Here is a 23,608-nt window from a genome sequence, read left to right as displayed (position 1 = left end):
GGGCCCTCAGGACAGAGCCCGGGAGGCTGACCCCGCAACTCCAGAGGCCCCGGGGTTTTCACTTTCACTTCTGCTCCTTTCCCAAGGCCAGTGTCTCCCTCGGACTCAGCACCTGCCCATGGCCTTCGGGTGTTCGCCCAGGTATACGGGAAGGCTCCTCGGGTGCACGGGATACAACCACGGGCACCCGCACGCACCAGGACCGCCGCACAGCCCACCCACCCACCTGCTACAGTGCCCCTGGGGACGCCCCGTGTGCCCCTCTGGGTGCTGACATGCTCGCCTCCAGCAGCAGCTTCCCCTGCCCGTGGGTCCTTCGACCTGGGCTCCTGGCAGCCCCGGGCTGGCCCTGCTGTGGGGGTGGCCGGCGGGGGTGGGGTGGGCGGGAAGCTCAAGCCTAGCTGCTCCCGCATCATAGGACTCCCTGGACCTGCTTCCAGGCTGCATAGATCATGGCCACGGCCACCCCTTGGGGAGGGCAACCCCTGGCAACCACGCGCCTTCCCAGCTTGGTCCATGGGGGCCGCAGAGCCAGTCCAGGGGAGGGGCGGGGCTCAGCACTCACGAGGTCACGGTCGCCCACCCCATCACACAGCAGGGCCCACGTGCTCACCGCCTCCGCTCCAGGCCGCGCCAGTCCTGGACCTCAGGCCTGGGAACCTCATGCTTCCTGCCGGAGCGGCTCCAGGCCCCCCGGGTTCTCGGCCAGCACACTCTCCAGCTTGGGGGTCCAACAACCCCCAGAGAGGCTGCTGCCTCTCGCTCCAGCCAGGCGAAGCAGCACAGGCCTTGGAGACAGGCCTGAGGGCCAGAGCCCAGGGCCCAAGCAAGTCCTGGGTCTCGGAGGCCTGGCGCCCTGCAAGGGGGGCGTCTGGGCTGGGCGGCCATGGATGCCCCCAACTGGGCAGAGGCGGCCCCAGAGGCAGGAGGTGCGGGGAAGGGCCGGCCGCTTCAGGCTTAGCATCCGGGAAGCCTCGGCCTGCAGGCCCAAGTGGGCAGCTGGGCCTTCCAGGAGGGCAGGCCGGCCGTGGGGCGGGCGAGGGGCAGCGAGCAACCGGACCCGGCCGCGGCCTGAATTCCTCCGACGTGTCCTCGGCTCCCTTGGCCAGTCCAGGCTCCGCCCCCGGCCCTCCCTGCGCCCGGCCGGTGCTCGGGGAGGTCGGAGGAGCGGGCACTGCCCACCCTCCGGATGTATAAGCGTCCCGGCCAGGGGCGGGCGGCGCGCGGGTGCGCGTGACGCTTGGGTTCCCGGGCTGGGCGGCCTGGGCGGTGTCCCTCTGCTCAGGGTCCCCGGGCGCGACCGTGAGCCGCCCACAGGGGCCCGGGAGCCGCTCGCGGGGCCGGGTCCCGTCCCTGGGCGCCGAGGAAAGGACGACCCTGCGGCCCTGGGGCCGTCCGCCCGTGGCCGCTGCCGGAGCCTGGACGGCCCTCTCCGCGCCCAGGTGCAGGGGCAGCTGGGGAGGCGGGAGGAGCCCAGGGCAGGGCCCGGCCGGAGCCCCGCGGCCGGGGTCTGGGGCTGGGGGCGCCTGCTCTCGCTTCCCCTCAGGGCGGTGGAAGCCGGTGGCTTCACTGTACAGAGGGAGGTCAGGCCTCGGGGAGCTGCGGAAGGTCCGGGGGCGCTGGCCACGGAGGCCCCTGGGAGCTGAGGCGGAGGGCTGGGGAGCTTGAAACACAGGAGGGCCCGCACCACCCCCCGGGGCGCTCCACCCGCCAGGGCCCCCTCAGCCCAGGGTGGGGGGCCGTGACGCCATGTCCCCTGGGCATGGGGCTGCGGCGGTGAGTGGCACCGCAGGCTCCCGCCCCCGGGCCGTGGGCTGGGCTGGCCTCCGTGGGGCCGGGTGCACGCAGTCAGAGGCGGCGCCGGCCAGGCCGCCGGGTGCCTATGGACGCGCGGGGCCCGCTGTCTCCCCGGGCCAGCGCGTTCAGCATCGCCTCTCTGGTTGCAGCAGAGGCCGCAGAGCGCACCGCGCCTCCGGCCCTCGGGTCCTCCGAGCCTGCGAAGCCGCTGGGATCCCCGGCCGGCATGCACTTCAGCACCGTCACCAGGGACATGGAAGGTAAGTCTCCCCGCTGTGTCTGGGCAGACGCCTGCCAGATCCCGGCCCCTGGGGCCCAAGCAAAGAGGGCTGGCGGGATTGGGGGAGGACGGGAAAGGCAGCACTGGCGGGGTGAGTGCCCAGCTTCCAGCCTGGACTCTGGGGCGCAGAGGAAGGGCGGCATCCTGCCCGAATCCTGTGCCCCCTTCGCCTGGGGATCCCGCTGCAGAGACCCGTGCAGCTGAGCCCAGAGCAGAAGAGGGCGTGGGAGGTCGGAGGGGGACAGGAGAGAGAGACCAGAGGGAGTCAGAGAGCTTGGAGAGGTGGGGGGACAGCAGGGGAGCCCCAGAGAGCCGGGGGACTCGGAGGAGAGAGAGAGCAGGAGGGGACAGCGGGAGGAAAAGAGCTGGAGAAAAAGAAGAGGAAAACAGAAAGGGGAAAGACGGAAAGGAGACGAAGAGGGCCAGAACCAAAGAGGAGTGCGCGGAGAAGTTAAGAAAGTTGAGTCTTAAGAAAAGAAGAAAGTCAAGGGAAACAGTTCGGTCTTAAAAAAAAAAGTTAAAAGCCACGAATAATAGACGCACAGAGAGGAGGGGTACAGGCAGACTGAAAGGAAAGACAGCGCAGAGGGAGCAGCAGAAAAGAGAGGAAGAGGCAGAAAGTAAAACAGAGATAGAGACGCGAGAGAGACAGTGCAGGGAGGCCGGAGGATGCGGAGGGGAGACGAAAGCGACGGGAACAAAGGTAAGGGAATAACAAATTGCAGGAGCCCGGGCGGGCAGCGCCGCGCGGGAGGGCAGCCGGCGGGCGCTCCGGCGCTCGCGCGCTCGCCCGCCGCCCGGGGAGCCGGTCCGGGCGGTCGGGGGCCGGGAGGGGCGGGGGGCGGGGAGGGGGCCGGGAGGCCATTGTCTCGGCGGGGGCGGGGGCGCGGGGCGGGGCGGGGCGGGGCGGCTCCGCGGGCGGCGGCGCTGGGCGGCGCGCGCCCGCCACTCGGCCCGGGGCGCGGGGCAGCGCTCACCTCGGCGGGGCGCGCGGCCCGCGGGCCATGATCTCCGCCGTGTCCAGCCCGTGGCTCACGCAGCTCTCGCACTTCTGCGACGTTGCAGCCTTCACGGCCAGCAGCCTGAGCGGCCTGGGAGCGGCGGGGGGCTTCCCGGGCGCCGCGTCGCCCGGCGCCAACGCTTACGGCGCGCGCGAGCCCCCGCCGCCGCGCTACGAGCCGTGCTCCGCCGCCGCGCCGGGCGCCCCGGGCCCGCCGCACGCCTACCCGTTCGCGCCGGCCGCCGGGGCCGCCAGCAGCGCCGCCGAGCCCGAGGGCCCCGGGGTCAGCTGCGTGGCCGCCGCCAAGGCGCCGGTGAAGAAGAATGCGAAGGTGGCCAGCGTGAGCGTGCAGCTGGAGATGAAGGCGCTGTGGGACGAGTTCAACCAGCTGGGCACCGAGATGATCGTCACCAAGGCCGGCAGGTCAGGGCGCCCCCTCCTCGGCCCCGGGCCGCCCCAGCCTGGAGGGGCCGGCGAGCGGGGCGGGGGGTACGGCCGGCTTCTCTGCTACCGGGTCCCGGCTCCGGCGACAGCTGCCTGGGGAGCCGGCAGAGGGGCGGGGGAGGAGCAGGCCTCTGGGGGTCCACCCGCCACCCCGGGACACCCGCGGCCTGAGGCAGGGGCTGGCTTACTTCCTCGGGGCCTCGCCAACCAGCGGATCCCAGTGGATCCCAACTTTTCAGAGGAAACTCCCGTCTCTGGTTCCTCAATTCAGTCCAGCCGGGCTAGATGGAGGCGCTGCCCGGCAACGGGGCAGTGGGTCAGAACCGCTCTGGGACAGTGAAGACCCTCCTGGGCGGGCTGTGTTGTGGGGAGGCTGCCACCCCATTTTCTCAGGCCTACGTCTCTGCTGACCGTGGGGCCTGGCTCTGCCGCTGGGGCTGCCGCCTTCTGTTGGGCTGTGTTTGTTTGAAGGGCCTGGAGAGAAGGGGAACAAGTTTTGCGATGCAGCCGATGTGACCGGCAGACAAAGGCGGGTGCCCGTCTGTGTCTAATGTACACAGGAGACACCGGCTCTGCATCTGCACGGCCCGGGAGGGCTCAGGGCCTGTTTGCAGAGCCCGCGCCGGGCTCCTCCTGCCCTGTCGCGGCGTCTTCCCCAGGGAGCCCGGGGCCTTCTCCAGCTCTCCAGCCGGCCCTGGGCGCTCAGCCTTCTGCCTGGCCCAGCCAGCATTCTGCAGCCCCCTCTGGCCTGCAGGGGCAGGGGGTAGGGGTGGCTTGTTCAGGAGGGCTGGCGTCAGCCCACCACCCGAGAGGAGGTGCCTGTAAAAGGCAGCGGTGGGACAGGCGGGCCGGGGCCGGGCGGCACGCTGTCCCAGCCCGCAGCCGGCAGCCAGCACCCGGGACTAGACCAGCCTGCGGCCATCGCCCTGAGCTGGGATTGCGTGCAGGACGAGTTGGAGCTCAGGGGAGGGGACGGTCAGGGGACCCCAAGGACACAGGCCAAGTCGGCCTGGAGTAGCTGTGCCTGGGGAACTTGCGTGTGTCCTCAAGGAAGGTGGGGAGAACCCCAGGACCTGGCGAGAAGCCTTAGGGCCAGGTCTGTGGACTCCCCAGTTTGGCCTCCCGGGGGGAACTGGGGAAGCAGCCGTAGACTCAGCTGCAAGGCCGCCCGGGACTCCTGGAATCCCTCGGTCGGTCTGCCTCGCTTTCACTTTGTTCGAGCCGGGAGCTTAAAGCGATGGCTTAGATCAGGCGGTCGGGGGCGGTCCTGCTGAGGGCCCAGGACCCGGGACTGCGTTGCTGCGGCCCACTGGGCTGACCCGGCCCGGGATGGCCGGATCCGCAGTCAGCGAGGCTGGGTCTACGTGGGTGGAGGTGCAGTAAGAAACCAGAGGCCGAGGTCAGGGCCTGCAGGCCCGCCTGACACGCTGAGTTAGCCGTTTCTGGGTTTCTAACCGGGGTGGGGGGGGCAAGGGGCTGTCCTGCCGTCCACTCGCCCTTGGCGGGGCAGGGGCCTAGTGAGGTCGGTCAGGCAGCCGGGTGAGAGGAGATACGACCAGGGCCCCGGCTTGCCGGCGGAGAGGAGGCCGCTTCCTGGGCCGCTGAAAGCGGGCGGCCTGCCCTCCCCTCCCGAGCTGACGGGATCTTGCCGCCCCCAGGCGCATGTTCCCCACCTTCCAAGTGAAGCTGTTCGGCATGGACCCCATGGCTGACTACATGCTCCTCATGGACTTCGTGCCCGTGGACGACAAGCGCTACCGGTGAGAGCCCGGCCCGGCCCGGCGGGCGGAGGCGGGCGGCCCAGAAAGGTCGGTCGCGACCGGTGGCCAACTCTCCAGTCCCACCAGACCCCAGCCCCACAGGCCCCGTCCACCCCCAGCAGTTCTGGGGACTGGCTCTGGGGGGGCTCACAGGTGCTGGGGGCCCCCCACCAGCCTTGTCCGCGTTCCCCTCTCCTGCAAGGTGAGCCCGTCCCTTCCCCCTCCCCCGGGACGCTGGCCCCGGAGCCAGCAGGAAAGGTGGGGTGGCCGGGAGAGATTACGCTGGGCGGGCCTGGCCGCCCGGACAATTAACAGCAATTAATAAAGAGAGCCCGGTCCGCCCTGCGCCCTAGGCGCTGGCGGGCCAGATCCAGGCGCCCCCCCGCCGCGCTGGCCGGTGACTCGGGAGGCTGCAGGCTGGCGGGACCCGCGTGCCGCGAATTGTGGCGCCAGGACCGGCTGCCTCCCTGCTGGCGCTTCCTGCTGCCTGTGTCAGAACAGGGTTCCGTTTCCTCGCGGCTCCCTGGGCAACCCCCCATCTGCCGTCTGCCCGTGGGAGCCTCGGGCACCTCAGGCTCCCCGGGCAAGGCCCTCACCCGCTGTGTCGTGGCCCCGTCCCCCCGCGGCCCAGGTATGCCTTCCACAGCTCGTCCTGGCTGGTGGCTGGGAAGGCAGACCCCGCCACGCCGGGCCGCGTCCACTACCACCCCGACTCGCCGGCCAAGGGGGCCCAGTGGATGAAGCAGATTGTCTCCTTCGACAAGCTCAAGCTGACCAACAACCTGCTGGACGACAATGGCCATGTGAGCGGCCCCCCAGGCTACCACCCCGTCCCCCGGCAGGCCGAGGGGGTCCCTGCTGACCGCCGGCAGGCCGAGGGAGTCCCGGAGACCCGCGCCACGGCAGTGTGGATGACCGACGGGCCAGGGAGAGCCAGCCCTCGGGTCAGGGGCCTGGGCCTGGGAGAGAGGGCCTTGCTGGTCCCTTCACCACGCTGCTGGGCTTTTGCTGGAGGCGATTTCCCTGGGAAGGATGGGGGGCCGTGGGGTAGGGTGGGGGCAGCAGCCTTTGGAGTCTGGCGGCTCCGGAGAGGCCGGCCGCCTGGGTGAGCGGAGGGTTGTGCCGGGTTGTCGGCGGGAAGTGCACGCCTGTCTGGGCGCTGCTGGTCTCCGAGCTGAGCTCGGACCTCATCACCTCTATTCCAGATCATCCTCAACTCCATGCACAGATACCAGCCACGCTTCCACGTGGTGTACGTGGACCCGCGCAAAGACAGCGAGAAGTACGCCGAGGAGAACTTCAAAACCTTCGTGTTTGAGGAGACTCGCTTCACCGCGGTCACTGCCTACCAGAACCACCGGGTGAGGCCCTGGGGCAGCCTGCTCAGCACCCCTGGGAAGGGGTGGCTGCCTGGGGAAACCCAACCAGTATGGAGCACTGCCCCCCGCCCCCCCTTCCCCGCGGCCTCAGGCCCCCCAGGGCCTCAGACCGTCCCCCTCCCCTCAGTGTCCCTGGCCGGACCAGCCTCCTATCAGGTTGACCCCTCAAGCAGCAACTGTCACTGTGGCCTGAAAGTTTGTTTTCCAAACCATTCCGGAAGCTCCCACCGGGGGCCTGATGCGGGTCTACCCAGATTCCTGGGGTGCCCTCCACTCCAGACCTCAGCGGGTGGGGGGGTGGATATAACTGCATTCCTAGCCCAGCCTGAGGGGCACTTGCGGGTGCAAAAGAGGAGATCCTCAGCCAGAAGGAGGGCTCCCCAGCCCTGAGGGGTGCAGCCCCCTGCGCGGGAGGGAGCGGGTGTGTTCCAGCCGTTTCTAGTGGAGAACGGGAGTGGGGGAGGAGCAGAGGGGAGAGTGGAGGGCTCCTACGGCTCCCTCCCCTATGGGTAAGTCCCGCGGCCCCCAGGGCGAGCCCAGTGCCCGCTTCCCGCAGATCACGCAGCTCAAGATCGCCAGTAACCCCTTCGCCAAAGGCTTCCGAGACTGCGACCCCGAGGACTGGTGAGTGTCCCCCAGGAGAGCGCGAGCACGCGGGCGCCCCGCGGGCGCCCCACTGGCGCCCCTGACCCCCGCCGGCTTCCTTTCCGCAGGCCCCGGAACCACCGGCCCGGCGCGCTGCCGCTCATGAGCGCGTTCGCCCGCTCGCGCAACCCCGTGGCCTCCCCCACGCAGCCCAACGGCGCGGAGAAAGGTAGGCCGGGGTCGTGGGATCCGGGCGGGCGGCCGCGCCCGGCCTCGCCCGCGCCGCAGGGGCGCTCGCGGCTTTCGCGGCGGTTGCACAACGACCGCGGCGGCCGGGCAAGCGCGCACTCGCCCGCCGGCCCGACGGCTGCGCCCGCCCGCCCCGCCCCGCCCGCTGGCGGGCGCGGGCCCCTGGGGAGGGCCCGGAGCTGGGTACGGGCGCCGGGCGGGGGCCGGCGCGCTCTCGCCGGCTTCTCCGCGGCTCAGCCGTCGGCCCTCCCCGCAGACACGGCCGAGGCCCGGCGAGAATTCGAGCGCGAAGCGAGCGGCCCGGCGGGGCTTGGGGACCCGGCGCACCCGCCGCAGCTGTTGGCGCGGGTGCTCAGCCCCGCGCTGCCCGGGCCCGGGGTCCCGCTGTCCGGTGCGCCCGGAGGCCGGCCCAGCCCCCCGCACCCCGAGCTGCGCCTGGAGGCGCCCGGCTCGTCGGAGCCGCTGCACCACCACCCCTACAAGTACCCGGCCGCTGCCTACGACCACTACCTCGGGGCCAAGAGCCGGCCGGCGCCCTACCCGCTGCCCGGCCTGCGCGGCCACGGCTTCCACGCGCACCCGCACGCGCACGCGCACCACCACCCGGCCGTGAGCCCCGCCGCGGCCGCCGCCGCCGCCGCCGCCGCTGCCGCCGCCGCCAGCATGTACTCGTCGGCCGGGGCTGCGCCGCCGGGCTCCTACGACTACTGCCCCAGATAGTGCGCGCGCCCGCCCGGGGCCCAGGCCACGCGGCCGCCGGGCCGCCCCCCGCCAGCCCCAGGGCGGCCCGAGGACCCCGCTCCCCGGCCCCGGGGCCCCCGGGGCGCGCTGCCAGCGCCGAAGTGCGCGGTGCGCGCGGGAAGCAAGTGGTATTTATTGTTCCCGGCGAGGCCGCGACGGCCCCGGCCCGGCTGGCCGCTGCAGCGTGGACGACCCGAGAACCCCCGTCTGCAGGCGGTGTGGTGTAGATACTTGTAGATATTTGTAGATAAAAGTGTAGATACCGCGCCGGCGCCGCCTTGATAAACGGTTTCGCCTCTTTTGGAAGCTGCCTGAGTGTCCCTTTCTTTGCGTCGGGTTACATCGCTAAGGGTGTCTGGGGAGAGCCGGACTCGGGGGCTCGCGGGCTCCCTGGCCAGGCGGGCCGCAGGGCCGGGGTCCCTGCCTCGCGCTGCCAGCCCCGCCTCCCGGGGCCCGCCCGCGGCCCCGCCCCCGGCCCTCCCGCCCGCGCGCCCCGCCCCCCGCTTCCACCTCGCGGTCCCCCGAGGCCTGAGCTCCTGGTCCCAGGTGTTCATCCGGCCTCGCTGCTGACATTCCTGCCTTGGCAGCTGCCCCTCTGCCTAGAACCCGGGCCCGCCCCTGGCCCGTTTTCAGGACCGGTGCCTGTCCTGTTTTTCCATGGAAGCTGGGATAACAGTCCTGGTGGAGCAGGACTCTGTCCCCTGGGGGCTGAGAAGGGAAGAAACCCTGACTCTGCTCTCAGAGCGCTTCCCCGCTGGCCCCCGCCCAGGCCTGTGCTTTCCCCTGTTTATTGACTTTCTTTGCTGCCAGGGTCCCCATGGGGTGGCCTGAGCGAGGCCACAATGACAGTGGTCATGAGTCATCCTGAAACCTGCCTGGGAAGCGTTTTTCCCAGGCCAGGTGGCGTGGGACCTCTCCCCATCAGCACCACACCGGACCTTTGATGCGGTCCCTTCCTGAGTCCAGGCAGGAAGAACCGTCAGCGTCAAGGCTGCCGGCCTGGATGCGAGAGGGACGGGAAGTGCGAGTGGCCGAGGCCCCGTCCCCTTCCGGGCCTGACCCGCTGCGTCTGTGGGCCTGGAGGCCACCTGGCAGCGGCGGCCTGGGCCACCAGTCCCAGGGCACGGCCGGGCGTTCCTGATGTCTGCCCTGGGTCGGCCCTTTCTTTCCGGAGGTGTCTGCCCTGGAGGTAAGTGGAGCTCAGCGATCAGATGGCAGGAGCCATTCTTGTGAGTCCGGTCTAGGACGGGACGTGGTGACCACGGCTGCTGAGGAGCGAGCAGGGGAACCAGGGCCCCCAGATCCTCGTGGGGTACCTGGCGCCGGGCGTGAAGACCCCTGCAGCATCTGCCTGAGTGGCCAGCAGGCTCAGTGGACAGAGCTTCGGGAATGCAGCCCTGGATGCCGCTCCAGCGGCTCTGCCCTAGTGGGCAGTCTGCCCCCAACCCCAGGTCTGCCTCTGAGTGAGCCGGTTGTGGCCCTGGCTTCCTCGCTTGGGGCCGCAAATGCAGCCAGCCCTCCTCGTCCTGGGCGGAGAGACACGCCGTGGTTTGCTCTGCCCAGTCGGTCTCCACGTGGCACTCCAGCCTCCCACGCTCCGTCCAGACCAGGGAGAGCCACGGGTGCAGAAATCTCCATTTTGGGTTTGTTCAGCGCTGAAGTGAGGGCACGTGTTCCCTGGTGACCGGCGTTGGCAGTTGAGTGGCGCCTCCCAAGACCGCCCCCTCCCCAGACTAGAGCGAGGGTTGCTGTGCCCACTGCGGGGCGGGCCAGTGCCAATGAGAAGGACGGAATAAAGGTGGACGCTGAACTCCCACCAGCTGCATTCAAGAGCCAGGCACCTGTGGCTGGGCTCTGCAGATGCTTGCCTGACCTGGGGCACAGCCCCCACCCCCAGAGATGTGTTTTCTCCCGCTGCCTCCACGGCTGAGTTGACCTGGCTGAGACCTTGTCACAGGCCGGCTGCGAGCTGGGGCTCCCGCCGGCCACTGCAGACCCATGTCCAGAGTCATGTGAGGGGCCCTCGCTTGTTCTTGGGTGGGTGCTGGGCTGTGCTGTGCCCCCCATGCCACAGTCACCCTGCCTCTCATCCTGGGGTCGGGGGGAGGCCTGGCTCAGGTCACCGGGCCTCTGAAGGGCACTTGGGCCTCTCGGTCACTTGTCCCCAGGCGCCCCCCCGGCCCCTGCTTCCCACTCCGACCCTTCTCTGGGGGGGCTGGGATCCTCCTCGGGGGCTCCCTCCCAGCTGTCGAACACCCTGAGCATCCTCCCTGTATCCCCGCTGGCCCAGAGACCCTGTTCCGGCCCCATGTCTGTCTCCAGGGCCAGGAGGGACCTCAGAGACCTGGTCCAGGGGCTCCAGACCCTTCGGTCACGAAGCTCTTCGAAGAACCTTGACACCCACCGCGTGAAGGAGGTAAAGGCAGGAGTGGAGGGAGGAGCCCCCGGAGCCCAAGCAGCCCGGGGTGTGGGGGACCACGTCCCACGTCCTGGGGTGGAGGGCTCCCTGGTCCTGCCGCCTCCTGGGGCGTTCAGGAGCCGCCTGCCCTGACCCAGCGGTTGTGGTTCTGGTGACTCGCCCGGTGCCTGTTCAGCCGGGTCCCCAGAGGCCCACTGTAGGAGCCTCGAGACCCCACAGACCTGACCCCGCCGCGTGAGGACGTGAGGTGGACCCCCTCCATAGTGAGGTCCTGGCTGTAGTGAGGGCCCTCAGGGGACATCCCTCTGGCAGCCGTGGTCTGGGTCGGGGGATGGTCACGCGGCCTCCCAGGGAGGCCTCGGTGGTGTAGCCTCTGGACGATGGAGATCTGTTGGGGTCCGCAGGCCTATCCCTGGGGCCGAAGAGGCCCCCAGAGTGCGTGGGCCACGTTGTGGGGGAGTGTGAGGCAGGTCTGCTGCAGATGAAAACAGCATGCAGGCCGCAGGGGGAGTGGGCCCAGAGCTGCTTCGCGGACCAAAGTGGTGATCCCAGGGAGGCAGGAGTGTGGCCCAGCTGGGCTGGGTGCGGGGGCACCTGGGCCTGCAGCTGGGGCCTCGGTTTCCCTGATGTATGACCGGGGTGGGGCTCCACCTCAACCTCCCGTGAGGTTCTGCGAGTCCCGGTTCAGAACCTCCGACCAAACCTGGCCCCGAAAGCGACCTCCCAGTTGGGAGCAGGCCGGGCGTGGGGGTGTGGGGGGTGTGACGTGGCCCCGCTCTTGGAGGGCAGATGCGGTGTGTGCTGGTCTACCTCACACATGCTCTGTATTTAGAAAAACACCGATTGTGCCTTTGATGCAATTCCCTTTCCTGCTTGTTGTCGTTCTTAAACCAGATGGGGACTCTCGGAGCCTCCACTCAACTGCTGCCAGGTCTGCGTGTGGGAATCGGCAGAACCAAAGGGGTTCTGATGAAAGCAGCCCACTTTGGGGGAGCTTAGGTCTTAATAGCAGCGATTAAACGGTCTTCTTAATTATAAAGGGTAATGTTGACATCCCTTCTCCATCAGCTCTTGATCGCGGGGAGCACACGCCCAACCCCTCCTCCCAGCCCCACCAGCTGGGCCCGTGGACAGACCGGCGCTCCTGTGGTGCGGCCCTGGGCACCAGCAGTCCTGAGGCACCGTCGCCCATGTCCAGGGCCTCAGCCCACCTCAGCAGCGGCACCTGGAGCCTCGTTTTCTCAGCCACGTGCTTGTGTGTGGTGGGCCGGGCCCCTGCAGCTCTGGGGGTGCCCTCTCTCCTGGAAGACACCCCCCAGCACTGGCCCCTCCAGGACGCTAACCCTCCCAGTTCCTCCTTGTCATCCTGGCCTCAGCCCCTCTCCCTTTCCTCCTGCCTCTGAATGCAGGCTTTATCCCAGATGCATTTCTGAGGTTCTTCCCCAGTATGTCCATGAGCTCATCACCCAGTAAGGGTGGTGGTGGCGGCCAGGCCGATGGGGGCCTTGTGCAGGGCAGGGCCAGCGGTTTGTCTCCCTGTGGTCCAGGGATGCACACGGGCCTTCCCCGAGCAGGCTGTGTACCGCAGGCAGGCAGGCGGTCCACGGCGGGGATGTCTGGTCCACTGGGCCCTCCCATGTTCCTCAGCGCCCTGGGACGCCCTGTGCCCACAGGCCGCCTGGCCGCCGGCTCCTGACTGCAGGAGCCCTGCAGGCCGTGTGCCCTTGACTGGCCTGGGTGAGGTTCCCCAGGCACCTGGAGGCCACCTCCCAGCTCTGAAGCGGCGCTGGGGGCTCGGGGTCCAGCCGTGAGGCTGCAGCACAAATGGGAGCTGCTGCATGTGTGCAAGCGGCCTCCCTCCTGATAACAGCAAGTGGATCTTCTTAACATGAGAAGGAAATCAGGCAGCTTCCTTGAGAGGCAGCTGGCCGGATCTGGGGGCTCTCAGGCGGCCGTTCCTCCGGAGAGCCTGCGGGGCCCTGGGCTGCCAGCTGCGCTCCTGCTCGAGGGCCTCTCAGCAAGCGGGGGACATGGCCGCAGGGGCCACAGGCCTCCAGGCTGCCTGCTGAGCGGGCCCCACCATCCACCTCGGGGCCCCGCCCACCCCCACGCACCTCCCATGCACCCCTATGGTACTCACCTACCCACCATCCACCACCTACCCCCCGTAGCCCCCCACCCCCACCCACTGTGGTCCCCACCCCCCCACCACCCCATGGCCCCCTGTGCCAGCGAGAAGCCTCCGGCCATTCAGGATGAAGCCCCGTCTCTGTGGGGTGGCTGAGGGGAGGCCATGGGCCCCACATGGGCTGCTGCCCCCTGGGCTGTGTGACCAGAGGCGCTCCTGGAGAGCTGCCCCCTCCCCGAGCAGCACCTGGGGGCTGGCGGTCCCGGCACGTTTCCCCTCTGTGGCCCGGATGAGCAGGCCCTCTGTGCCTTCGGGGGGCCGGCTGGGGGGTGCCGTTAGTGAGGGGGCCTAGGACGCCATCAGCACCCACTTGGGGAGAGCTGGGAGCCGTGCCCACGACGCGGCAGGGCGGGGTGCTCTCCCGGATCCAAGGCCTTGGTGGCTGGTCCTCTGCTCTGGAGGTGGGCTGCTGGCGGGGGCCCTGGCGTCCCGGCCGCCCAGTACTGTGGATGCTGGGAAGGGCCCCGGTCCGGGGTGGGCTGGACACCTGACCCCGTGCCCACAGGGCGGACTCGCCCCGGGAAGCTGGCCCGGGCTTGCTCTCTGCTCCTGGGTCCCTCCAGTGGTCAGCAGCTGCCATGCAAGTATGCCCCCCAGGGAGCGAGTTCCCAGAAGACAGAGATCCTCTCGTGTGCACCCCTGGAAGATAACTGAGGGTGAACGTAGACCCCGGATTAGACCACGGCAAGGAGCAGCTCGCACCCACGAGGGCGGCTGTCAACGGCAGAAAGGCCCGGAAGACAGCTAGTGCCGGCGGGCGCAGAGCCAGGCAGCAGGCACAGCCGGCGGACGGAATCCCATGCCCGGTGTGGACCCAGGAGAGCTGGGAGCGGGCCCTGAGCCCACGCGCATCCACCCAGGCTCAGGGTGGTCCAGCCCTCGAGTGGCGGGAGCCTCACCGCCCCCACAGACAGCTCGTCAGTGGACGGACAGAGGCCCGGTCTGTCCACACGGGGGATGGAAAGGAAGGACGTGCTGGCGCCACGACACAGATGAGCCCCGAGGACCGGATGCCTGGTGAAGCGCCAGATGCAGGACAGGCCCTGCGTGGCTCCACCTGCACGAGGCCCTGGGGTCGTCAGAGTCACAGACAGGAAGTAGATGGTGGGGACTGGGGCGGGGGACGGGGACGGGGCAGAGCGTCAGTTTGGGAAGACGGAAAGCTCTGGAGATGTGTGTGCTGACCACTGCAGGTCCCCGTGTGGGTCCCTGATGCCGCCGAGCCGTGCACCAAAAAACAGCCAAGATGCCAGAAACTTTTAAGTGTATTTATGTATGTTTAACAATTTATAACCCCTGGGTTATTCACAGTCTATTAAAACCATGCTATTCATCTCGATCAAGTAAGTCCTCATCCATGTGTGCACACTCAGTCGTGTCTGATTCTTCTGCGACCCCGTGGACTGCAGCCTGCCAGGCTCCTCCGTCCATGGGACTCTCCAGGCAAGAATACAGCCGTGGGTTGCCAAGCCCTCCTCCAGGGGAGCTTCCCGACCCAGGGATCAAACCCGAGTCTCCTGCTTCGGCCGGCAGGTTCTTTACCACCGCGCCCCCTGGGAAGCCCAAGTCAGTCCTCACGAGTCTGTAAACCGACAGTTTTTCCCAGGGTCGTTTCGTGTCTGGAGACGCCTGCCGGTTGTCACCCTAGGCAGGTGGAGGCCAGCCCCCTGCAGGCACAGGAATCTTGGGGGCACAGGGTCGGGGTCAGCTCACAGCGCGGCCCGGCGTTCTGAGCCCTGTGGCCTGCCTGGTACGCAGCTGGACGGACGCGTGTCCCTCCCACGGGAGCCCCTCTCTTGGCTGTGTGCCCACCAGGCCGGGTCCACCCAGCCCCCGCCAGCCCCCTGTGCCCAGGGGCCCAGACTTGCCATGAGGCAGGCCGTCCAGCTGCGGGCTCCAGTGGGGTGTGGGCTCAGGACCCCCAGGAGAGGGCCCCTCTGAAAGCAGAGCCTGGCCTGTCCCGGTGGCTCTGGAGCAGAAGGGGCCTATGGGGCAGGCCCGGGGGGGACCCTGAGAAAGGTCCCCGAAACCACCAGGAAGGTTGCTGAAGTGCCACAGTCAGAGCCTGTGCCGACCCCTGACCCCTGACCCTGACCCTGGGAGCGGGGGGTCCTGCTGACTCCGCACCCTCCTGGCCCACCCAGCGTCTTCCCCTCTGTGTGTGGGGCTCCCACCCTCGACCCTCGGGGCCAGGCCCAGGGAGGGGGCCGGGCAGAGCGATACCTCCAGGCACATCCAGCGTCATGGCGTCCTCAGAGAGCTTCTGTGCTCGAGTACTGCGTGCGCCGGGGAAGACAGCGACGTCCACCAGGACGGGGTCAGCCATGCTGTGGGGAAAGCAGGCCCAGGATGGGCTCGGGGGGCCCAGGCCCAGCGCTCAGGGCTGCACACAGCCAGCTGGGCGGGAGGGGGCCTCAGGGGGCACGTCCACCATGAGGGCCAAACGGATGGACAGGGACGCCCCACGGGGTCCCTCTGTCCACGGGACCCGGCCCAAACGAGGGGGGACGGTGGCGTGGACGGCTGGGCACCATGTCCACACCCAGGCTGGAAGGGGCAGCGCTGGACGCCGGGAGGAACGGGGCAGCGGGGCTGGGGGACGGCGCATGGAGCCCCGTGGCGTCCCCCAGCCCCGCCCTGGGCCGGGCCCCTCGCCCCCCGCCCCATGTTCCCCCAGCCCCCCTCCCATCCCTGAGCCCGGCCGTGCAGCTCGGGGGCTCAGTCACTCCCAGAACCATCTCCTGCCATCCTTCCCCAAGGAGCTGAGCTGAGAGGCACATCGAGGCCCAGGGTCGTGGCCCAGGGAAGGCCCTTGGCCTCAGCTCGCCCAGGCCCCCCGGATGAACTCCAGAGCTGGCCTGACAACTGGAGGCCAAGGCCTCACGCTGAAGCCGGGTGCTGGCTCTGTGCTTTTCCCCTTCACTTTGATCTATGCTTGAAATTTCCAAATAAAAACAATGTCAGTTGTTCACCCTCCAGACTGATCAGCTAGATGTTGTGCAGTGATAACTCCCCATGCCGTCACACCCCACCTCCGCTCATAAATCAGCTTATGCCTGTGATAGAGCAGAATTCCCCAATGTGTCAACGCTGGCTGCAAGTTCAGTGACTACGCTCGTCAGTATCTAATCACAGAGCTCTCCAAGGACGCAGGTGCCCCTCAGGGCTGCAAGGAGCTGCCTCCTCTGGGGCGGGGGACCGGTCTCACATGAAGCCCCCCAACCTCCTCGGGCCCTCCTGCTGCTGCCCCACGCAGTGCTGGCATGTCAACCACACCTGTGTCCCTGCCTCACCCCACCAGCCGAAGCTCGCCATCCCCTGGCCCTGCGCGGGACCTGGAGGCCAGACCCTCCGGCAGGCCCCTGCCCTCGCAGCACGGCGTCCCGCCACCTGGATGCACACGTGGGCCCCAGATGCTGGTGAGGGCCAGGCCGCCCTGGAGCGCAGCCCCCACAGGCCCACCGCCCGGACCCACCAGGTGAAGCGCAGTGAGGGCCAGGTAGCCCTGGAGTGCGGCCCCCACAGGCCCACCGCCCGGACCAGCCGGGTGAAGCACAGTGAGGGCCAGGCAGCCCTGGAGCGCAGCCCCCACAGGCCCACCCGCCCGGACCCACCGGGTGAAGCACAGTGAGGGCCAGGCAGCCCTGGAGCGCGGCCCCCACAGGCCCACCCACCGGGTGAAGCACAGTGAGGGCCGGGCAGCCTTGGAGCGCAGCCCCCACAGGCCCACCGCCGGGACCCACCGGGTGAAGCGCAGTGCAGTGTGGGGGTCCCGGGCACCCCTCAAGGAGGCCTCCGAGGCCACAGACAAAGTGGGCACTCCTCCCTGACCAGGCGCCCGGGGGGTCCTTCACAAAGAAGCCAGTGGGACCAAGGGGCCTGTGGCCTGGACTCCGCTGGGGTCTCCCACAGCCCCCACCCCCAGCGCCAGGGTCTTCTTCCTCCCAGCCCACAGCCTGGCGAGGAGGGTCAGAAGCTGCCCCGGGTCCCCGTCTTCCCAGCTCAGCCACCGCGCCCCACACCCAAAGGCTACCCTACGGCAGCCAACTGCCCATCAGCCTCACTCCTGGGCTGAGCCCTCCTCCTGGAACCCCGCTGCAGGCCTGGCCCCCTCCCCACCCCCCACTGGCATCCTCTCGCTGGGGCACACTCAGCCCTCAGCCCCGGCTGTCTGCGGGGGCTTGGAGCCCGGGACCACAACCCCCACCCCCACCCCGCTGTGTGGCCGGCCACCTGCCGGGGGATGCTCTGAGGATGGCCCTGGCTTTGCCGCCCCAGGGAAGCGGGGTCACCTGGGAGAATTCACACCTCCAAGCTGCAGGTCTGCAAACGTTTATTGTCAGGCACGCAGAACGGCCTCTTGCCTGGCAGGCGCCCAGCATCCAGCCTGGTTATGCCGCAAACAGCAGCCACCAGGGCCCACACGCTCTGCATCATGATGGGGAGTTGGCCCCGGGAAGGAGGGGGCCTGAGTGACCCGGGGGGCCCAGGACCACGCCTCTGTGCCTGCATCCCCTCCGTGCTGAGTCACGTGGGCGGGTAGATCGACCAGACGCTGATGCGCTGGTCCCCGGAGCCCGCGGCCAGCAGGCCCGCAGTGTCGAAGGCCACGCAGTGGACGGTGGCGCTGTGGAAGGCCAGCACGGCCAGTGGCCGCATCGTCCGCCACTGAAACACGCGGACACGGTGGTCCCAGCCCGCGGTGGCCAGGATCTTGCTGTCTGGCCGGATCTTGACGTCGGCGATCCCGGGGTTGGTGAGCTCGTGGGTCCCGTGCACCTGTGATCAGAGGGGCAGGGAGACGTCAGGCGGCTCCGTAGGTTTTCTTCCGATGCTCTTCCCTCATCGGCCCCAGGACGCCCCACCCCCAGGACACTCCGCCCCCTGGATGCCCCCCATCCCAGGACACCCCGTCCCCCTGGATGCCCCACCCCCGGGGACCCCCAGGAGCCCCGCCTCCAGGATCCCCCGCCATCCGGGACGTCCCTCCTCTTCCCCGCCCACGGTGACAAGCACCCCACGGGTCCCATGCCCTCTGCCCATCTTGCCCAGGAATCCAGGCTCAGGGCTGAGTGCTCCAGCACCAGAGCAGCCGCCCCTCTGCTCCACAGGCAAGGCCCTGTGGGGGCAGGCAAAGCGCACAGAGCAGGCTTGCGCCCTGACTGTCAGTGGGGAGGACCTGCCCCTGCCTCTCCCGGGAGCTCAAGCCCTGGGATCAGAGCGGTGGACGCGCCGGAACCCACGTGGCCTGCTTTGGGGGGCTGTTAACAGTGGGGACCGAGAGGGGGTCCCTGCGGGGTGGGGTGCATGCAGGCCAGCATCGCTGCCTGGGAGGGACCCAGAGGGCAAGAAGGATCTTCCTCCTCGTCCTGGAAGCTGGGACCGCCTGGGCTGGAGAAGACGGGCCATCCTTCCCGCCAGCACCGGGGTTGGTCACGGGGTCAGAGCCCTGTCCCTGGTCCCTGGACGCGTGAGCAGTGTCTCCCGCCCACCGGCCCGTGCATCCCACTGCTCGCTTCGGCGGGGCACCCCCGGCAGGATTGGGGAGGGCGGCAGGCCCCGGCCAGCAATGGGGGCGAGGGGAGGCCTGGCCGACCAGCCCGGGCTTGGAGGGAGAGCCGCCTGGCTGGCGTAAATCAGCCTCTTTAAGACTATGGACCCGCCTGAGGCGGGAGGCAGGGCGGTCTGCACACCACCTGTCTGAGGGCGGCCGTGGCCCAGAGCCCACCAGAGGGGGCAGAGCGGGCACCCCCAGGTGGGTGGACGCCCAGCGTCCTGGTGAGGGTGACCCAGGGCCTGGGCACCGTGGGCCCTGCTGAGCCCGCCCGGACCAGGACCCCAGGGAAGGACCCGGCCACCAGGGCTCGCTCGGCGCGTGACCTCAGGTGCCAGGAATGCACTGGGCCCATCTGGTTCCCATTACCTCGCTCTGCTCCGCGCAGAGCCCCAGCTGCGTCTGCAGCGCTAGCCCGCCCGCCTGCCCACGGAGAGATTGATTTGGGCTTGTTAGAGCCGTGGCCGGAAGGCGAGGCACACCTCTCCCCACGCGGCTCCAGGGCAGCACCGAGGGCCTGAGACTTGCCCGTGGACACCAGCGCGTCGGGCCCCTGAGGCCCAGCCCCTCCCCTGGAAGCCTCCAGGACCAGCAGCTCTGGAGAGGTGGCAGCAGGTGGCCGGGCGGTGGCGCACCCCTGGGATGGTGCGGAGTGGGGCCCAGCCAGCCTCCTCCCGCCTCTCTGCCTCCTTCTGCCCGGAGTTCCCAGTACATCGGTGAGCGGCACCTCCAGTTCTGTGCTGGACATGCCCCATACGCTCTGAGTCTTAAGTTTCTGTTGCTGTTTCCCCCACAATGCAAGACACATCAGGCCGACCTGGGCCAAGACAGCAGGAGCAGCCAGAGGGGGGGGCCTAGGGTTGCTGCGGTGGGTGGGGCTCTCTGGGGAGCCGCCTGGTCCCCAGGCCTCGGCCAGTTGGGCTAAAGTCCAAGCGACACCAGGAAGGGGCGTAGCACCCCATGGGTGGGGGGGCTGCCTCAGCCGCAGCTGGCAGGGGCAGAGGAGGGGCCCTGATGTCCGCCTGACAGGCCCTCCGCCCTCGATGTGAGATGAGCATGGTGCAGCCTCGCCCACCTCGGGGATGTCCACTCCCACCAGCCGCATCCAGGACTCCAAGGTCCTGGTGATGGGAGACGCCCCACCCCACAGCAGAGAGCCCGGTGGGGACCTGGTCTGCCCCACCCCATGGGGGCGGAGGGCTCGCTGAGACATAGGCCCGGCAGCCACCGTGCTGGCTGGCGAGTGAGGTACAGGCTGGTCTGTGGGGAGTGGGCCGGTGCCAGGGGAGCTGGGGTGCCGCCCCTTCCGCGGGGACACGGCGTCCGGCTCAGACGCCACCTGCAGCCACGGCCACTCGCTCTGCTTCCAGCGCAGGCCTCCCGAGGGGCGCATTTCCGGAGGCCGGCACTCCTCCAGCCACTGGAGTCTGGCCTCGGCCCCCCGCTCCTGCCTGTGGCTCACCCTGGCAGCCCGGCCCCGTGCTCCCTCGCTGTGGGGGTCCCCGGCGGGTGCAGGACCTGCTCCCCAGACCCGGGCCCTCAGAGCTGACTGTGGACAGGATCTCAGCCTCCCGAGGCCTCCTGGCGGACGGGGGCTCCCACCCCCCCCCCCAGAAGCCAGCGTGCACCCAGGCTCCCCACAGGACTGGGCACTCAGACGTGGCCCCAGGGGCTCTGTGGCCATGGAGGGCGGGCAAGGCCTGGGTCACTTTGCCCCGAGGCCCCCCCCCACCCCCATCAGGCAGCATGCAGACGCTACAGGGGCCTCACTAGGGGATTTCTCCACGTACGGTTTGGTTCTTTTTTTTCTTTTTTTTTTTTGATTAATCAGTTCCTTACTGACCAAATTCCTCTGAGTTTTCAAACTGGCTTGCACAGCCCGCATCCTACATGCCTTTCCTCTAGATGGACGAGACGTGACCGCTGTCAGCCGAGGCCCGAGAGAAACCCAAGCCCTGTGAACTGCTCAGGAGTGCCGGCCCCTTGCCCGCCGCCTGCCCGCGCCGGCCTGGATGATTAATTAGCCGGGGACCTGCACCAAGTCCTCTTCATGCCTAAATATTGTTTCAGCCCATCAGACGGCTGGCGCGGAGCAGGATGGATGAACCCATGGCCCGGCCCACTGACCTGCAGTGCCTGCTGCCCCTCCAGGCTCCAGACGGCCAGCGCCTTCTCTGCGGAGCCCGACACGCCCCTGGCCCTCCGCGGGTCCAAGGCCAGGCCCATGATGGGCTCCGAGTGGCAGGCGACGCGGCTGCACACCTTCCGCGTGGAGACGTCCCACAGGGCCAGCGAGCCATCCTCGTAGCCGGCCAGAAGCAACGGGCGGGAGCTGGACTTGGCCTGTGGGGACAGTGGGGCGTCGGCTCTGTGGGGAGAAGGGGCTGGGGACGGCGGCCCGCCCCGCTGGGCCAGGGGGCCCAACATGAAGTCTGGGCCAGCACCGGGGGACGCGGGGCACGGGCCGGCCCTCCAGCTCCTTCCCGCCACTGACATGCGCAGCTACCCCTGGGTGGGGCCGGCCACCTGTCTGGCAAGCCGGCCAAAGAAAACCCTGAGCTCCGTCTCCGTGAAAAATGAGCCTTCTGCACTCTGTCAACGTCACCGTGAGCCCCCCCCCCCCCGCCTCCGGTCGCCAAGCCCATGGAGTCAGCGCCCCGCCCGCCGTGTGATAGATGAGGGCGCGGGTCAGAGGCTGCGCAGCAGCCACGAGGAGTGGGGGGCGTGTGGACCCCAGGCCGGCCTGGCACCAACCAGGAGCGGCTGCCCTGAGCCTGGTGGCCGCCCCGGGACCGCTGGCCAAGCCCCCGGGGCTCAGAGCTGACCGAGCACGCCTGCCCCTCACCCAGGCCGCGGGGCTTCCCCGACCAGGGGCTCAGTGGCCGCCCTGGGTCCTGGAGGGCCAGCGGGGGCCTGGCCCAGGGTTGCCGCAGCCCTGAGAAAGGAGGCTGGCATTGGACGCGGCCTGGGCTTCGCTGGGCACGGCCCTCCTGCGGGCCTGGGGCTGCACCGCACGCGTGACCCAAGGGGGCGGGGAGCCCCGCACGGGTCCACCCGGGGTCTGGAGGGATGGGAAGGCCCCGGTGCGCCCGGTTTTCAGATGACCACATGAGCTCCCCCCGTGCGGACTGCTGGGCCTGGGTCCGCCCCCTGGGGGCTCCGCCCTGGCCTCCCACCGCCCCTGCCCGCAGGATCCCCGTGCACGGGGGCTGCCCCGCTCCTGGGCCGGGGGCTCCGAGCACCATGGCTAAGTGAGGGCTGCATGCCGCTGACCCATCCGGGCCCCGTGCAGCGGCGGGGGCAGCAGTCAGAGCTCCTGGTATGGGGCCCACCCGCCTGCACTGAGGCCCCCAGGCCCCCCGCCATACACAGAGACCCCGTGCGCAGGCCCACCCCACTCACTCAGCACCCCCACCCGCCCCCGGGTGTGCTGGCCACAGGGGCCCCAGCACCTCCAGGTTCCCGGGGAGCCCCTTGGCCAGAGGGCGAGCATTGGAGGGCCAGCTTCCAGGTCGGGTGTGCATGACCCCTGACCTCCCACGTGACCATCCTCCTCACAACACACGTTGTCCATTCTCAGGAGCTGAACAAGAAGGCCTCTGACTGGCTGGTCAGGCCCCCTGCCACACTCGGGTCCTCAGCGGTAGGCAGTCCGAGACCCAGGCCTGGAGAGACATCCAGAGCTGACTCTGAGCCAGGGGCTCTGGGCTGGATCCGCATCAGCCATCGCAGCTCAGCATGTCCTTCTGTCAGCCGTGCTGGTTACCTTGACAAGTTTGTACATCCTGTTTCTACACGTGGTTCTGATGGAATTCTTACACGATTAGGCAACGACACTGACAGCGTCTCCAGAGAGCGTGAGCGGATGCGATGCGTCCCCTCTGGGGCCTGTGAGCACCCCCGCCCCCCTGGCCCGCCAGCCTGGCACCCACAGCCTCGCTGTCCAGGGGCGTCTCGGCGCCCACACCTCCCTACGCCCCCGTGGGCTGCTCTCAGTGCAGAAGCTGCAGGGGCAGCGAGTATGAGGAAGGGCAGGGCCCTGGAGGGCCAGGAGCAGGGCGCACAGGCCCCTTCACCCCGTGGGGCCACATCTAACCGCAGGGCGGGATGGCTCCCCCAGTCCCAGTGGCATAGGAGAGCGGCCCCGGTCAGTGACCCGCTCGCCACGGCGTCTGCGGCAGCAAGGACACCGCCCAGTCTGCAGTGCATGCCCTGGGTCATCCACTCGCTACCCCCGGAGCAGAGATGCCACAGCGACTGAGGCCGCCCCCACCCCTGCTGCAACCTCGGAGACACCTCCCGACCACATGCGGTCAGCAAGATCGGCCGAGAGAAGCAGACATGGCCGCCGGACAGCAGCACTGAGCCCCCCACGGGCTGGAGAGCTAGGCAGCTCATCCCGCGAGCAGAGGCCACAAGGCTTGCACAGTTGGCCAACACCGCCCACAGACCAGAGGGCAGCAAGTGGCTCCCCGGGGAGGCAGCCGCTGACCCCCACCACCCACGGGGGTGAGAACGAGTCCTGCAGGGGCTGCAGGCGCCTTCGCAGCAGGAGCGGGGCAGACTGGGGACGGCAAGGCGGTGGAAGAGGGGGACCAGGAGCCCCGTCCCTAATAGGTATGACTCATGCCTGGGGGCGTGGCCAGGGCGTGGCCGGGCGCGGGGCCTTACCTGCCAGAGCTGCAGGCACATGGGCATGCCCAGTCTGGCCCCCGCCTCGGGCTTCAGGCAGCTCACCGACGTCTTGGACGGCAGCTCCAGAACTTGGACCTGACAGTAAAAAACAGGCAGGTCTGGGCTGCAGCCAGGTCGAGTCCGGGCCGCACAAGCAGGAGTCTCGAGGCTCAGCTAGGCGCTGCGGGCCTGTCTGCGCCTCCGCACAGCCCCCTGGCTCCCGGCCGTGCGGGACGCACGCGTCACTCCCCAGTGACCGGCAGGGCCCTCGAGGGTGCTATCATCCAGCAGCCACCTGGGGCCTCCCTCGTGTTGACCTCCCGGCCGGGCGGGCAGCTTGGCCCGATGTGCTGACTCAGAGCCTGCACCCCCGCCCTCCTGGCACCCCCACCGGACTGGGCCTGAAACGCGGACGGCCTGGAGCCTCTGGGCTGTCCTGGCCCCCAGCGCCCGCCGCGCTGGCTTGTGCTTGGAGTCGCCCACGCCAGCACAGACCCTCCTGGGTGCCCTGCCCGGTGGCCACTCTGTGGGGGACGTG

The 23,608-nt window shown here is 69.2% G+C and overlaps 2 protein-coding genes across 7 annotated transcripts in view; one reads left to right on the top strand and one right to left on the bottom strand.

The window, feature by feature from the left end:
- Positions 1-730: 730 nt before the first annotated feature.
- TBX1 (T-box transcription factor 1) lies at positions 731-8,349 on the top strand. 4 transcript variants are annotated; one of them, XM_043489336.1, is made up of 9 exons: positions 731-929; positions 1,947-2,057; positions 3,143-3,500; positions 5,180-5,281; positions 5,913-6,084; positions 6,487-6,642; positions 7,217-7,284; positions 7,374-7,474; positions 7,751-8,349. In XM_043489336.1, the coding sequence occupies exons 1-9, from the start codon at positions 887-889 to the stop codon at positions 8,212-8,214; spliced, it is 1,575 nt and encodes a 524-aa protein (XP_043345271.1). In that variant the 5' UTR covers positions 731-886; the 3' UTR covers positions 8,215-8,349. The 4 variants fall into 4 exon arrangements, with proteins under 4 accessions (XP_043345271.1, XP_043345290.1, XP_043345282.1 ...); XM_043489355.1 differs by lacking the exon at positions 731-929 and adding an exon at positions 1,007-1,442 and having other exon boundaries at positions 1,950-2,057; XM_043489347.1 differs by lacking the exon at positions 731-929 and adding an exon at positions 1,009-1,442.
- A 5,613-nt stretch (positions 8,350-13,962) lies between these two features.
- GNB1L (G protein subunit beta 1 like) overlaps positions 13,963-23,608 on the bottom strand; it is a 32,851-nt gene continuing 23,205 nt past the window's right edge. For all 3 annotated transcript variants that reach the window (XM_043489374.1, XM_043489391.1, XM_043489382.1), the window contains exons 5-7: positions 23,068-23,166; positions 20,524-20,739; positions 13,963-17,621 (exon numbers count right to left, since the gene is read on the bottom strand). In XM_043489374.1, coding sequence (XP_043345309.1) covers positions 17,370-17,621; positions 20,524-20,739; positions 23,068-23,166 — 567 coding nt within the window. In that variant the 3' untranslated portion in view covers positions 13,963-17,369. The remainder of the gene's footprint in view (positions 17,622-20,523; positions 20,740-23,067; positions 23,167-23,608) is intronic.

This window comes from Cervus canadensis, chromosome 1 (genome assembly GCF_019320065.1).
Source record: "Cervus canadensis isolate Bull #8, Minnesota chromosome 1, ASM1932006v1, whole genome shotgun sequence".
Lineage (NCBI taxonomy): Eukaryota > Metazoa > Chordata > Mammalia > Artiodactyla > Cervidae > Cervus > Cervus canadensis.
The sequence above is the reverse complement of the archived record's forward strand: the minus strand, read 5'-3'. Positions and strand labels throughout refer to the sequence as shown.